Source organism: Eumetopias jubatus, unplaced genomic scaffold (genome assembly GCF_037043125.1).
Source record: "Eumetopias jubatus isolate StellerSeaLion01/CBP00866 unplaced genomic scaffold, mEumJub1_p1.0 scaffold_14, whole genome shotgun sequence".
Classification (NCBI taxonomy): domain Eukaryota; kingdom Metazoa; phylum Chordata; class Mammalia; order Carnivora; family Otariidae; genus Eumetopias; species Eumetopias jubatus.
This window is the reverse complement of record NW_028274820.1, coordinates 13,048,514-13,063,283: the sequence shown is the minus strand read 5'-3', so window position 1 is coordinate 13,063,283 and position 14,770 is coordinate 13,048,514. Positions and strand designations below refer to the sequence as shown.

At 37.9% G+C, this 14,770-nt stretch overlaps 1 protein-coding gene across 1 annotated transcript in view; it reads left to right on the top strand.

Moving 5' to 3' along the window:
• Positions 1 to 9,388, top strand: part of SUGCT (succinyl-CoA:glutarate-CoA transferase) — a 417,779-nt gene extending 408,391 nt beyond the window's left edge. Inside the window, exon 12 of the mRNA XM_028108970.2 lies at positions 8,682 to 9,388. Coding sequence (XP_027964771.2) covers positions 8,682 to 8,820 — 139 coding nt within the window. The 3' untranslated portion in view covers positions 8,821 to 9,388. The remainder of the gene's footprint in view (positions 1 to 8,681) is intronic.
• The last annotated feature ends 5,382 nt before the right edge of the window (positions 9,389 to 14,770 follow it).

Below are 14,770 nucleotides of genomic sequence, written 5' to 3'. Positions count from 1 at the left end.
AGATGAGCTCTGAGTCTGGAATACAAAGACTGGATGGAGCATGAGTCTCAATTATGCTTTAATTTTTTCATCTTCAAAATAAGGATAACTTGTCCTTTCTCATAAGATAATTGAAAAGATCAGATTGGAATATGGTGGTCAATATTATGAGACATTATGGGACCATAGATTTGATCAATGGTCACTGGGAAAGAAATTGGGAATATTGGAGCCTAGGTGACTTACCCAGTACAGGGTTAACTTCCCTCTGTCCCCCAACTCTGATTTGCCGTGACCTAAGGATGGCACTGTGTGTTGGACTTGATTGGGTTGATGCTGACTTCTAGCCGGTCTACCCTACTGAACGAGCATAAAGACCAGTTCAAGATCCCACCAGCTGATAGATTTGAGCTGATAGATTTCTCTTACATATACCTCCCTACTTGATTTTTCTATGCCTTAATTTCTTTAGTCATCAGAATCATAAAACTCATCTCACAGGATTGTGATGACTTGAAATAATAATATGCAAAATATTTCCTATGGTGTTTGGTACATAAAAGATTCTCAGTTAATAGTAACGTCAAGATGCTAGGCTTCAACTACTCCTTTTTAAGCCCTCTGTGGGTCTGGTCTTTGGAAGCCCATGACTCACAGAGCTTTGTCTGGTCTGCTGTTCTGGACTTTGCTACCTAGAGTCAAGCAGTAGAAAGTAATTAAACACATGGGCTTGGAACCCAATATAGACTTCCGGCTTGACTACTTAATGTTGATATGACTTAAAAAGGTTACTTAAACTCTCTAAACCTTGGTTTGCTCATGTTTCAAATGAGCATAATGCTGATACCTATCTCACAGGATTGTTGTGAGAGTTAAGATTTGAGTTGAAAAATTGTGGATGTTATTAACGGACAATTTTATTAAGGTCATATAGGTGGGAGGTGCTGGGGCTGTGACTGAAACCCAGATCTATCCACATCTCCTGCCTTTTCTATTGTAGCACACTTCCTGTGTTTGGATACTTTTAGTAATTGGGCTGCCGGTGTGCTCCTTATTACTAGAAATACTTTCAGTGCACACAATAGGATGGTTTTGTAGGACACAGTAAACAATAGATAATATTTTTAAAGATTTATTTATTGATTTGAGGGAGAGAGAGTGTGTGTGCATGAGTGAGGCAAGGGACAGAGGGAGCGAGTATCCAAGCAGACTCCCACTGAGCATGGGAACCGATGCTAGGCTCGATCTCATGAGCCATGTGATCAGGACCTGAGCTGAAACCAAGAGTTGGATGCATAATTGACTGAGCCACCCAGATGCCCCAAATAATAGATAATTTTTAAGGTCTTTAGAATTCCTAAGATCTTATGATTTTTCTGGATGACATAGTCCCTAAATCGAAATATTATGTTTGTAAGTTAGTTGTTGGGAAATTGAAATTTATTTTCCATAAGACATATTTCTATGAAGAATTTAGAGACCAGTGTGGAATAAGAAAGAAAAGAGGAGATACTGTGATATTACATTTAAACCAAAGACCTTCAAATTGTCTTTCTTCTCCCAACCACAATGTCTAAATAAACCTAGTCTCAGCAAGATTTTGGGAGAAAGTAATCCACCCCACTTATTCAAGCTAATGTGACCGAGACTCTCTTATTCTGACGAATTAGTTGCCTATTCATTCAGCAAATATTGAGTGCCAACTGTGTTCTAAATTAGCAGTGAAGAAACAGTCTGTTTCTCTAGTGTGAGAGAAGATAGTAATCCTTGGGAAAGAGACAATTGGACAAATTTGAGACATAACTAAAATTCATTTTACTGAAAGGAGGAAAATTGAAGGTAATAAATTTTATTTTTTAAATCAAATTTTATTTTCTTTACATTCAATTAATTAACATATAGTGTATTATTAGTTTCAGAGGTAGAGTTCAGTAATTCATCTGCTATATATAACACCCATTGCTTATTACATCTCGTGCCCTCCTTAATGCCCATCACCCAGTTACCCCATCCCCCTACCCCACTCCCCTCCAGCAACCCCCAGTTTGTTTCCTATGGTTAAGAGTCTCTTTTGGTTTGTCTCCCTCTCTGATTTTGTCTTATTTTATTTTTCCCTTCCTTTCTCTATGCTCCTCTGGTTTGTTTCTTAAATTCCACATATGAGTGAGATCATATGATAATTGTCTTTCTCTGACTGACTTATTTTGCTTAGCATAAAACCCTTTAGTTCCATCCTGGTCATTGCAAATGGCAAGATTTCATTTTTTGATGGCTGAGTAATATTCTATTGTATATCTATATACCACATCTTCTTTATCCATTCATCTGTCGATAGACATCTGGGCTCTTTCCAGAGTTTGGCTATTGTGGAAATTGCTGCTATAAACATTGGGGTGAAGATGTCCCTTCAAATCACTACATTTGTATCTTTGGGGTAAATACCAAGTAGTGCAATTGCTATGTCATAAGGTAGCTCTATTTTTAACTGTTTGAGGAACCTCCATACTGTTTTCCAGAGTGGCTGTACCAGCTTGCCTTCCCACCAATAGTGTAGAGGGTTCTCTGCATCCTCGCCAACATTTGTCATTTCCTTGCTTGTTAATTTTAGCCATTCTGACAGGTGTGAGGTGATATCTCATTGTGGTTTTGATTTATATTTCCCTGATGCTGAGTGATGCTGAGCATCTTTTCATGTGTCTGTTAGCCGTCTGGATGTCTTCTTTGGAAAAATGTTTATTCATGTCTTCTGCTCATTTCTTGACTAGATTATTTGTTCTTTGGGTGTTGAGTTTGGTAAGTTCTTTATAGATTTTGGATACTACCTCTTTATCTGATATGTCATTTGCAAATATCTTCTCCCATTCTGTCATTGTCTTTTGGTTTTGTTGACGGTTTCCTTTGCTGTGCAAAAGCTTTTTATTTTGATGAAGTCCCAATAGCTCATTTTTGCCTTTGTTTACCTTGGGAGGCAGTGAGTTTTTAATCAACTATTGCCATAGTCCCAGTGTGAAGAGTCAAGGGCCTGAACGGTGGTAGCAACAGTGGGACTAGATAAATAGTTCCTAACTGTTGAAAACTTGATTCTATAGGCCAATTATGTATAAATTATAAGAGATGATGAAAAAAAAAGAGTTCCCAATTTAGCCAAGAGTGTGAATTCAGGCAAGGGGAAAGGGAAGTCTTAATCATCCATGGGCATGTTGTGTCTATGGGGATGATAGTGTATCTGAGTAGAAATATCCCTTGGTAACTAGGAAGAGGGGCTTGGGGAAAGGTTAGGGCTGGAAATAAAGATTTGGGTATCATCTGTATGGAGATGACAGGATTACTTAGATGAGTGAAAGAGAACAAAGAAAATTTGGACTGGAAGGAAAAGGTAAAAGAATTAATAAAAGAAACAGAAAGGGCCAAAGAGGTATTAAAAATCCAATAAGTACAATAGCATAGGATATAAAGATAGGATTGGGTGGCTCAGTCAGTTAAGCAGCTGCCTTCAGCTCAGGTCATGATCCCAGGGTCCTGGGATCGAGCCCCACATCAGGCTCCTTGCTCAGCGGGGAACCTGCTTCTCCCTTTGCCTGCCACTCCCCCTGCTTGTGCGCTCTCTCACTATCTCTCTCTCTGTGTCAAATAAATAAATGAAATCTTAAAAAAAAAAAAGATAGTCAACAGCATCAAATGCACAGAGAGCAGATAGGATGAGGACTATGAAAAGAATATTGGGTAGTGGTCCCTGAAGACTCCTGGTGATCGGGCAAGAAAAGGTGTTGGTGAACAAGTCAAATTTCAGAGGCTCAGGCAGTCGTGGCAGATTGGAAATGGCTAAATAGGATAGGAACAAAAGGGTAAGAATATCAAGAAAACTTTTTCTTTGAATGAAAACTTTATTATTATTATTATTATTATTATTATTAATTTCGATGTGGAGCTCAATCCCGGGAGTCCGGGATCGTGACCTGAGCTGAAGGCAGATGCTTAACTGACTGAGGCACCCCCCAAATTTTTTTATTATTGACAATAACACAGAAGATATTGATAGAGGGGGAGATTTAAGATGCATCAGAGGGAGAGAGTCTGTTGCCTCCTGTCAAGTTTCTTTGCCTCTGGTCTCATTTGTATCCTTCCATTCCCTGTACCGATCCTGATTATGTCAGCCCCCCACTGAAAGACTTCTCTGGGTGCCTCATGGCCAGTGGAAATCCAATATCCTTAGCATAGCAGACAAGATGCCTTGCACTCTGGTTCTAACCTTCTTTTCCCATTTTGTCCTTCGCCATTCAGGGCACAGGAGTTTTTAGATTCTTTCCAGGTTGGGTCTTTGTACACATCGCTCTCTCTGGAAGACCCTTCTTTCCACCTTCCACATGGAAAATGCTAACTCATCCTTCAGCAGCTGGCTCAAATGTCACCTGGCTTTTGAATTCTTTCCTGACTCCCCAGGCCCAGTTCAGGTCTCCTTCTTTGGTACTTCAGCTGTAGGCTGTACACTCATTTTTGTCTTGTTATCTTGCATTGCAAATCATCAATTTCCTTAGCTGTGTTCTCCATTAGATTGTATGATCTTTGAAAACAGGGATTTTTTTTTACTGTTGTAATCCCCATGACTGGGACAAAACAAACTCTTGCTAAAAGCATCAGGAATGAATGAGTGGGTATTAATGTAAGGAGATGTATCTTGAGGTATAGAGGACAGAAGTGAAGAAGCATCTTAGTGCTAAGTGAAATAAGCCAGACACAGAAATACAAATACTGCATTGATCTCACTCATGTGTGGAATCTAAAAAGTCAAACTCACAGAACCAGAATGTTGAATGGTGGTTGCCCAGGACTAGGGTATGGGGGAAATGGGGAGAAACTGGTTAAAGGGTACAAGCTTTCACTTATAAGATGAAAAAGTTCTGAGAATCGAATGTATAGTATGGTCATTGAAGGTAATGCCATATTTTATACTTAAATGTTCTTAAGTAGATCTTAAATGTTCTCACCACACACACACACACACACACACACACACACGCACATACACACACACAAATGGTAACCATGAGGTGAAGGATGTGTAAATTAATTTGATTGTGGTAATCATTTCATGATGTATATGTATATTAAATCACTGCATTGCACCACACTCTAAAAAAGCATGTTATACAAAATAAATATATATAATTTTTATTGGTCAGTCATACCTCAAAAAAAAGTTTGGAGGGAAAAAAGCTTTATGAACTTGAGCAAGTTAATTTCTCCAAACCTGGGTTTCCTGTTGGTCATATGAGAATAATACTTCTCTTACAGTGTGCTTTTGGGGAGAAAAGCTATAAAATATACTAACCATCATTTAGTAATCATTAATATTAGAATTATTTCCAACTCCATCTTCATGGCCTGTATATCTTGGTTTCTCTCTTGTCTTGGATTTGGCTGCAACTTTAATCCATTCTCTAAAGAGAAGTATTTTGTTTGTTCTTTAAGTAAAATTTTGATGCTAAGAAATTTAAACATACCAATGTTTCATCTACCTAAATGATTCAATCTACAGCAAGCAAATTCAGCAAAAATCTAAAATTTAATATATGGGTTGATTTGGCAAGTTCACAATGAAATCTGACTTGTCTTAGGAGTTTCCAAGTAACTTCCCAGAGGAGGCTGAAGCTTTGAGGCTCCCTACACCGCATTGAAGGACACCCTTCCTGTCTTATCTTCAGTACTGTTTTGCCCTAAGTGATTTAGAACAGCTATTTCCATTTTTTTTTAGCAGCATTTTTGTGGTTAATAAAAACATGTGCTTACAGTTTTTTTTTGCATAGATAAAGGAAAGGATTCCACATCAGATTTAGATCAAGAGATAGATTTTCAGAAGAAAATGAGGGATGTGTCCTCCGGGAGCAGCAGAATGCTGCGATGTTCTGTCTCTGGCTGCTTGAGTTGAAGGCATTTATGAACACTTCCACGCCCACGCCCACACACGTCCACAAACAGTGGTCACCACTGCAGCTCCAGACACTGTCTTGCTCCCCAGTCTCCTTTCCAAAGTGCATCCGTTGTTTTCCATGACATGAAATAAATCCCTCTCTTTTGCCCAGTGGTGAAAAGCTTATATAAATACTAAAACTTCAACTATTCCCCTGAGTCTTCTGTTGGTAAGCCTGCAGCAGTGGGTTTGTTTGGATCTTGACGTGCCTTTTCTGTTCACCTCTTTGAGGCCACTTGGGTGAGTCCGGTGGTGATAAATTCACATGTCTTGAAAATTTATCAGGTTAACCACGATAACGCTCTGCTTATGGAAATTTAAATGATTGACACCCGGATTGAAAAGGCTCCAGGTTCAAAGTATCTCTTTTATTCTTTCAGCATATATCATTCTGGTGATATATATGTCTTAGGAAGTCTTGGCCAGGAGATGATTTGAATAGTCATTGAAAAGAAAATAAGGTGTGAAGAATCGATTAATGTAAGACATTTCATCTTGCATGGTGGTGTTCCCATGAAAGAATGCTTTTCAGTATGTAGAAGTGAAGTATTTGATTGTGTACTAAGTAGGGATAGTTAACATTACTGGCTATAATTAAAAATGGACAATGAAAAATCTTCATTCATCAAAATGATGAGATTAGGAAAGTGCCCTCAAAGTATTGATATTGTTTTTACCCTTGTTTTAAACAGTGGAAGAAGTAGTGCATTCTCAAATATAATTTCCTATGGAATCTGCAAACCTAAGATTAATTCTAGCTATATCTAAGATTGCTGAGTAGAAGTCCATGAACACTATTTCTACTGTATTTCCACTTGCCCTCCCATAGTAGTGAAGCCTTCTGCTTGTTGTCAATAATCTATTTTACCTAATGCTTTATTTATTTATTTATATTTTTATTTTATTTTTAATTTTTTTATTGTTATGTTAATCACCATACATTACATCATTAGTTCTTCATGTAGTGTTCCATGATTCATTCTTTGTGCATAACACCCAGTGCTCCACATAGAATGTGCCCTCTTTAATACCCATCACCAGGCTAACCCATCCCCCCACCCCCTCCCCTCTAGAACCCTCAGTTTGTTTTTCAGAGTCCATCGTCTCTCATGGTTCGTCTCCCCCTCCAACTTACTCCCCTTCATTCTTCCCCTCCTGCTATCTTCTTTTTCTTTTTTTTAACATGTGTTGCATTATTTGTTTCAGAGGTACAGATCTGTGATTCAACAGTCTTGCACAATTCACAGCGCTCACCATAGCACATACCCTCCCCAATGTCTATCACCCAGCCACCCCATCCCTCCCACCCCCCATCACTCCAGCAACATTCAGTTTGTTTCCTGAGATTAAGAATTCCTCATACCTAATGCTTTTTTAAAAAAAAATCTCTTTTCACCTAGATTATTACTTAGCTAGAAATAGCTTGCTATTTTAACAATTAGTAATTCTAAATTCTTCATATATTACAAATTATGACTGTTGAGTTGTCTTTGAGGATCCAAGATTTTATTTCTGTTTCACTGTCTTAACAAGAAGAAATATAAAATGGTGAAGAAGAAATATAAAATGGTGAATCTCGGGGTGCCTGGGTGGCTCAGTCATTGGGTGTCTGCCTTTGGCTCAGGTCATGATCCGAGTGTCCTGGGATTGAGCCCCACATCAGGTTGCCTGCTCTGTGGGAAGCCTGCTTCTCCCTCTCCCACTCCCCCTGCTTGTGTTCCCTCTGTCAAATAAATAAATAAACTCTTAAAAAAACAAACAAACGGTGAATCTCATTAATGAATTAGGTCCCCTTTCCTTGAGACATAATAGAGAAAATAAAGGCAATCAAATAAGCTTTTATGTCTGTGAAGTCTAATTATAAATTATAGAAAAAACAAAACAGAGGTAAAGGACTTGGCTGGATTTGAGTGTTGCTGGCTAAACTGATATATCAGTCTTCAGATGCCTAGATTTGTTCTGATTAGTAAGTCATAGTGCAAATAAGTAGCTAAAGTTGTGTTTAGGCCAATGGTTGTGGTTGTTAATTGTGGTGTACTTTAAATATAATGGAGGTAGAAGATATAGCTTTCTTTTTTTTAAATTAAAGATTTTTATCTGTTTGAGAGAAGGAGATCACAGAGGGAGAATGAGAAGGAGAAGCATACTCCTTCCTGAGCAGAGAGCCCAATGTGGGGCTCGATCCCAGGATCCTGAGATCATGACCTGAGCCAAAATCAAGAGTAGGCCTCTTAACCAACTGAGCCACCCATGCACTCCGAACATATAGCTTTCTTTTAAAACAACTACATTTGTTTATTTTTTGTTTGGAGGAATAATTTAGTGTATCAATCTACCTTAAACTGATGTACTATGCCCAAGACCTAAAAAATACTTTGCACAATGACATTATGCTCAAAATTGCAATTATATTGTTATATTTATAAGGTGCTCAATACAACAACAATTGAAGCTCAGCTAAAACCACTTCCCACACAATCTGTCTTCTCCACCACACAGACACAGAAATAGGAGGGATTGTATGTCTAATGGTGGACCTTCAAACAATGGGAGCTGGGTGGCTATTCTTACCACTCCTGGACAAGTCAAGTTGTTTGAGTTAGGCAACATTCTTAAAACTAGGAGCAAAGAAAGCCTAAGAAACATATTTTTGTCATTATTGGTTGCTTCAAAAGAGGGCCATATGAGAAAAAACTGTTGTGTAAAAATGCATCTTTTTTGGGTCTGTTCCTAGGTTTGAAAAAGAAATGACCAGCACGTGGTTATACCTCTTTGAAGGCAGCGGGGTTGCGTATGGCCCAATCAACGACATGAAGAACGTATTTGCAGAACCCCAGGTTTGGTTTTTGAAGTTTTTAGTACATGGCAGTTAAAAATCACAAGAAATTGCCTCTCTTTATCCAGATTGATTCACGTAAATACATGCGAGCCATTGGTCTTGAGCTTAAGTCATGTAATGTGATTTTTGACGGTTGAGTTAGACTGTGGGTCTGAAGTAAAAAGAATCAATTTAGAACTGGCTGTCTACAATCATACTTTTACGTCCATCAGATCTAACATATTTCTGCAGCAGTCTCTACATAAAGTTTGCAAGGTCAGGACATTTGTTTCTCCTGAAAAATGGGAAATGTAGATAATTGAGAGGTTAGGCTCAGGCCCTCAGAGATCATTCTCTGTAGAAGGAAGTATGACAACTTTTATAGTTGCAGCCCACATCTCACCAGACAGCTATCTTAAAGTGTACAAAGCAAGTCATGGTTAATTTTGCAAATGAGAGGCTTTTATATGTTGTGATTAGTAAGTGCATTATTTGTGAAGAATCAATTGTACTTGAATAGAGGTTTGTACTGAAAAATTCTTATAAGCTTCATTTTGGGCCCCAGGAATCAGGATCACCTGAAAAAATGAGTTTTTTTCTATAACGTTGTTCGAATTATTATTTTTAAAGGCTATCAAAATAATTTTTGATTTATTACATTAATCAGTATCACTGCAAGCAATTTACTGCTTCTCAGATTCGCATATTAATCCCAAAGGTAGAGGAACGCCATTTTTCTATGAAACTTTCACTATGATTATTCACATATCTTATCAGCTTCCAACACTTCAAAATTATAGGTCTAAAAATATTCTTTATATTATAACTGGTTTTTCTTTGAAATGAATTATTGAAACTGAAATATGATTTTCTAGGGGAGGAGAACTTTGTTGAAAACTGACCTAACTCTAACTTTGGTACCTATCTTTTACATGAGTATCTGCTTCAGGGAGAATTGACATGTATTTAATTCAGTGTTCATGATATTTACTGGAGAAAAAAAGTGAGTGGATTCAGGAATTCTGCTGTGTGTTATCTTCCTGCCAACATCGTGAATATGCCAAGGCTTTGTCCATAATAAAACAATGGCCGATAAGTATTTGAGATTAAGGGCCCCGCTGGATATGTACTGGGTTTATATGACAGGGTCCTCGCTGCATCAGTGGTTTAATGTCTGGTGATTAATAGCTCCATACCATGAGGCAGCAGTGAGCACACTCTGAAATGTACTAGACTCGGAGGACCAGTGTTCTCACTCATAACTTTGAATGAATGAGGTTGGGTGAGTTTTACTCACCATTCCCCAGAGAATGGGGAATGGGTGGGTTTTACTATCATTTTCCTTCTTAAAAATGGTACCAAGCTGTGTAGGACTTGGCATTTAACTCGATTTGAGGGCACGTTTCTCTAGAGATCATTTCTAAGAGTTTTATCATCAACATTTCTGTTGCTTCACCTGTGTATTTTCAGGCACAAAGAATGTTATTTTAAAAATCACTGGGTATCTTCTTCCTTTTTTTTTATTATGTTATGTTAAACACCATACGTTACATCATTAGTTTTTTTCTCTTTAAATTTTTTATTGTTATGTTAATCACCATACATTACATCATTAGTTTTTTTAATATAAATGGCTTACATTTACTTTATTTTTTTAAAAGATTTTTTATTTATTTATTTGAGAGAGAGAATGAGATAGAGAGAGAGCATGAGAGGGGAGAGGGTCAGAGGGAGAAGCAGACTCCCCGCTGAGCAGGGAGCCCGATGCGGGACTCGATCCCGGGACTCCAGGATCATGACCTGAGCCGAAAGCAGTTGCTTAACCAGCTGAGCCACCCAGGTGCCCACATCATTAGTTTTTGATGTAGTGTTCCATGATTCATTGTTTGTGCATAATACCCAGTGCTCCACGCAGAACGTGCCCTCTTTAATACCCATCACCAGGCTAACCCGAGACGAATCACTGGGTATCTTCTAACATTACCTGTTTTCTAGGTTTTGATGAACAAGGAACCAAGGTTCCACCCTTCAAATTGTTCAGCTTATGGGCTGCTTCAGATTGAAAATAGGATAGTTAGGTTTTTCATTCCCAGTTTTCCCTTGTAGTTCGGTTTAATTACTTTAATTGTTCTATCTCAACTCTTTTGGACCCACATGAAGTTTCTAATATTGGTCTACGGCATATTTTTAGCTTTTGCTACTACCCCAGGAGTCTCTGAAAATTGCCTTCTTATCCCCAAAAAGTAGCTCCTGTTACTATTCTAACATCAAAAAATCTTAATCATCCAGTGATAATTACTGACAATTTTACCCTAGTTGCAAGAGTGGAGTTGGTCTTTTTTATATATAATTTTGTTCTTTACAGTTTAAATGCCAAATGTGCACATAAAATTTATCTGGAGTTTTAGAAAGACTAAGAGAGCAATGCAATACTGTTACATTTTAAAAATTAGCACGGACGACTGTGGCCATTGTATGTAGGACTGTTTGGCACGAGAGGTAAGGACACTTGGCTCTTTTAAAAAGAATTCCATTATCATTTTGAATTTTGGAAGGAATGTAAAATGTGAAAAAATCAGGGAGTTATGTCTTAGGACTACTTTCAAAAGTTCATTTGACAAACCTTTATTGTACTTATGTACCAACTGCTAGGGATTTAGCATGAATTTAGTAATTCTCTTCCTTTCTGAAAAAATAAATCTAAAATGGGTAGCAGATACACAGTAAATGCTGTTGTATGAATCCGTGAATGAATGAGTTGGTTAAACTCTGGCAAGTATAGGTTTTCCAAATGATCAAGGGGCTATTGTGCGTCCCCTGGTTGGGGCTGACAGCCTCTGTCTATAGCCTTTCTTTGGAAAGTACTGCCTAATGTTTAAGACCACGGAGTCAAAATTGTTGGGCAGTTTTATAAACTTACTGGGCTTCAGTTTTCTCAACTGTAAAGGGGTGTAATAGGATCTTTTCTCTATATTGTCGTGTTACATGAGATAATGTTTATCAAGGGCAGTAGGGATTGCCAGAGGTAAAGGCTCAAGACACAGGAGTGACTCTGGTTACAGTGGTACTCTTTAAGGTAATATTTTTGTTAAAAAACACCTTCGGTGGAGACCTTTGCTCAAGGTTATATTTGTTTGGTGGATGCAAAGACCTTTGTTTGGCGGATACAAACAAAATCAGTGTGGCTGTGGGGTTGGGGATCCCTAGCTTAAAAATCGAGCTGTAATATTCTTTTTAAGAAAAGGCATCCGCGAACTCTGTGCCAAGAACTTCTCAACCCTTCATCATTTCTGATGGCTGAAACTCCTCTTATTTTTTATTTTCTGTAAAAGTATCATTTCCGTTTAAGGTGTCCTCCCTTGTTTTTCCCCCGATGAGCTGTAGAGTTTCTTGGCCCGGGGGTGCATGGAACTGGCCACGTGTGCTCAGATGTGGGACCCGCCACTGGCGCCCGTGGCTGGCTCTCGTGCTCACTGTGCCAGCACAGCTGCTACTCCACGGAAAATTGATTTGGGTGAAGTACAAGGCCTGGAACATGGCGCTGGAAGTGAGGCTTTGATGAAGTGAAGAGGGGTGTGTCTAACCAAAAAGAAAAAAAGGAAAGTCAGAAGCATCAAAGTGCAGGAGAGGATTTTCTGGGGGCCTGCTTATCAAGTGGACCAGTCACCGTTCATCTATGGTTTGAGCTCGGTAGACAACAAAAATGTACTTGATGGTAGAAACTATTTCGAACCTAAATAATTTCATCATGGCCTCATGTTCTGAGGAAACCTGATTTTTTTTTTTTTTTTTGACTCAGCTGAAAGAGCAGATGATTTTTTGTTTCTTGGATAGATGCAACGTTGTCTACCTTTTATTTTAGCCTCTGATTATCTGCTGCAGACTCTGAAAGGTTGAAAGGGTCCTCCAAGCATCCACTGTTAAAGTCAGTCAAGAATACTGTGGGGGTTTTGGTCTGTATTTACTGATAGCTTAGAGGAATTTTGATCCAAAAACCTTTTAGTGGTAGTTTTATTGTTTTTTTTTTCCTTCGGTGATAAATTATCTGTGGAGAACTCTGTGTATTCTATAGAAATGCAATATGGATTATCTGCATATCGACTTTAAGAGTCATTTTTTAAGTGCTTTCTTAAAATATCTTTTTTTAATCAGGCCAAGATTGTGTAGTACATTAAAGGAATTCTTAAAAAGCTTAAAAAACTTGCTAGATGACCTCAGTATGGTCCTATTTAACATACCCTGGGGAACATGTGCATGAAATACATTATGGTTTGAGGTTTTCCAACCCAAACAAACTTAAAAGAAAATGCAGCTTTTAATAAAAACTATTCAGATTCCTGCAAAAATAGGTATGGATCCCACCACCGAGAGCATTTAACAGCATCATTATCTACCATGAGAATCAAAAGAGATTGTGTTACCCTGATTTTTGCATTTTGCTTAAGACTGTGTATTTGGCGATTCTAAGTGTATTCTTCAACTGAACTGCGCAATTAAAGAATATATTGATATGAATGACGAATCTCTGATTAATGTTTTTTTTTTTCCTCTCCTTGATGCCATGACCCATGGGTGGGGAAGAGAGGGCAAAAGGGTGTCGCCAAACTGGTGTTATTTAACAGAGTCTTCACATTTCTACCACACAAGTTGAATCCATCAGGTGTAAGACATCACCCTGAAGCATCACTTCTGAGAACTATTGGGAGGGAAGTATCAGAACTGAAATATCACAGCTGGCCCTGATTTTAGCTGGTGCCAAACACCTGCAGCCTCTAAAAGGATACCAAAACAAAACCCCACCCCATGGCAGCAAGCCATCCCTTAACAACCCTTCCTTAACTTTGTATCACCATCAAAATTAATTTAACATTTTCTACAGAAACCTTCTTCTTCCTGTCCCAGAAGGCCATTACAACTCCTTTAGCAAATCTTTCGTATGGGATAAATATGTCATAGAAGCAAACAGAGTGAAGTATTGAAATATTTGATAGCTTAAAATTATCTGTTGTTTTCATATCATTATTTGTGGAAGCCTGTGAAGTTGGAGGTTTTATTAATCTCTAGGCTAGCTCATATTCTCCAAGCGATTTGGTTTTTTAGCACATTCTGGCAAACTATCTGAGCATCTGGGAAAAAAAGCTTTCAGTATTCATATAGTAAGTGTCAGAAGCACCCCAAAATACAAAGCTGTTTTTCAAGCCCTTTCTACACTCATGCATGCACGCGCTCCTGCACGCGCGTGCACATTCACAGACATACCCGCGTTTTTGATGCATTTTAAAGATTGCCTTCTCCGTAACGTTAGCTAATATTTGTTGAAATGCGGTTGTATAGTCCTGGTGGGCTTACACACCTCAAGCACAATTCTATCCTTGTCTCTAACACTGCTGGGAAACATACACATACAGGGCTCCCTGCAACTGGAAAACAGTTGATGAAAATCTAGATAAAACAATATGTCTGGAAATAATTCCTGGTAGACAAAGGAGACAAAAAAATAAATTTTGTGTGTATTTCTGAACATACATGACACACTTTAGGTGGTGAACAAATTCAGATATATTATGTGTGTGTTTGTCTTATGATACCTGGGAATATACTTTAAATTTTTGAAGAAATAGTGTGCTTTAGGCTTAAGTGATTAAATGAAATAAAAATGGAGAGTTAAAGCCTTCAACTTTATATTAAAATATAAAGTATTAGGCAGTAATGTCTAATTTTATTTTGTTGAGAAGAATCCTAATGCAAGAAACCTCATCTCTTATTATGTAAGAGGAAACCCACTGAAATGTCAAATAAAAATTAAGGACATAGTATAACATTACTGGCATTTTATGTTCATTTTTTAAATATAGCTAAGAAATTTGGAGGCACCAATTTCTTTGAATTATAACACAAATATACTTAGATATCCAACTGGAATGCCTTGGACATTACTTGATTGATGTTGATGGAAATAAGATTGTAGAATTTATGTTAAAGAAAAAAAGCCTTCCTTTGATCTT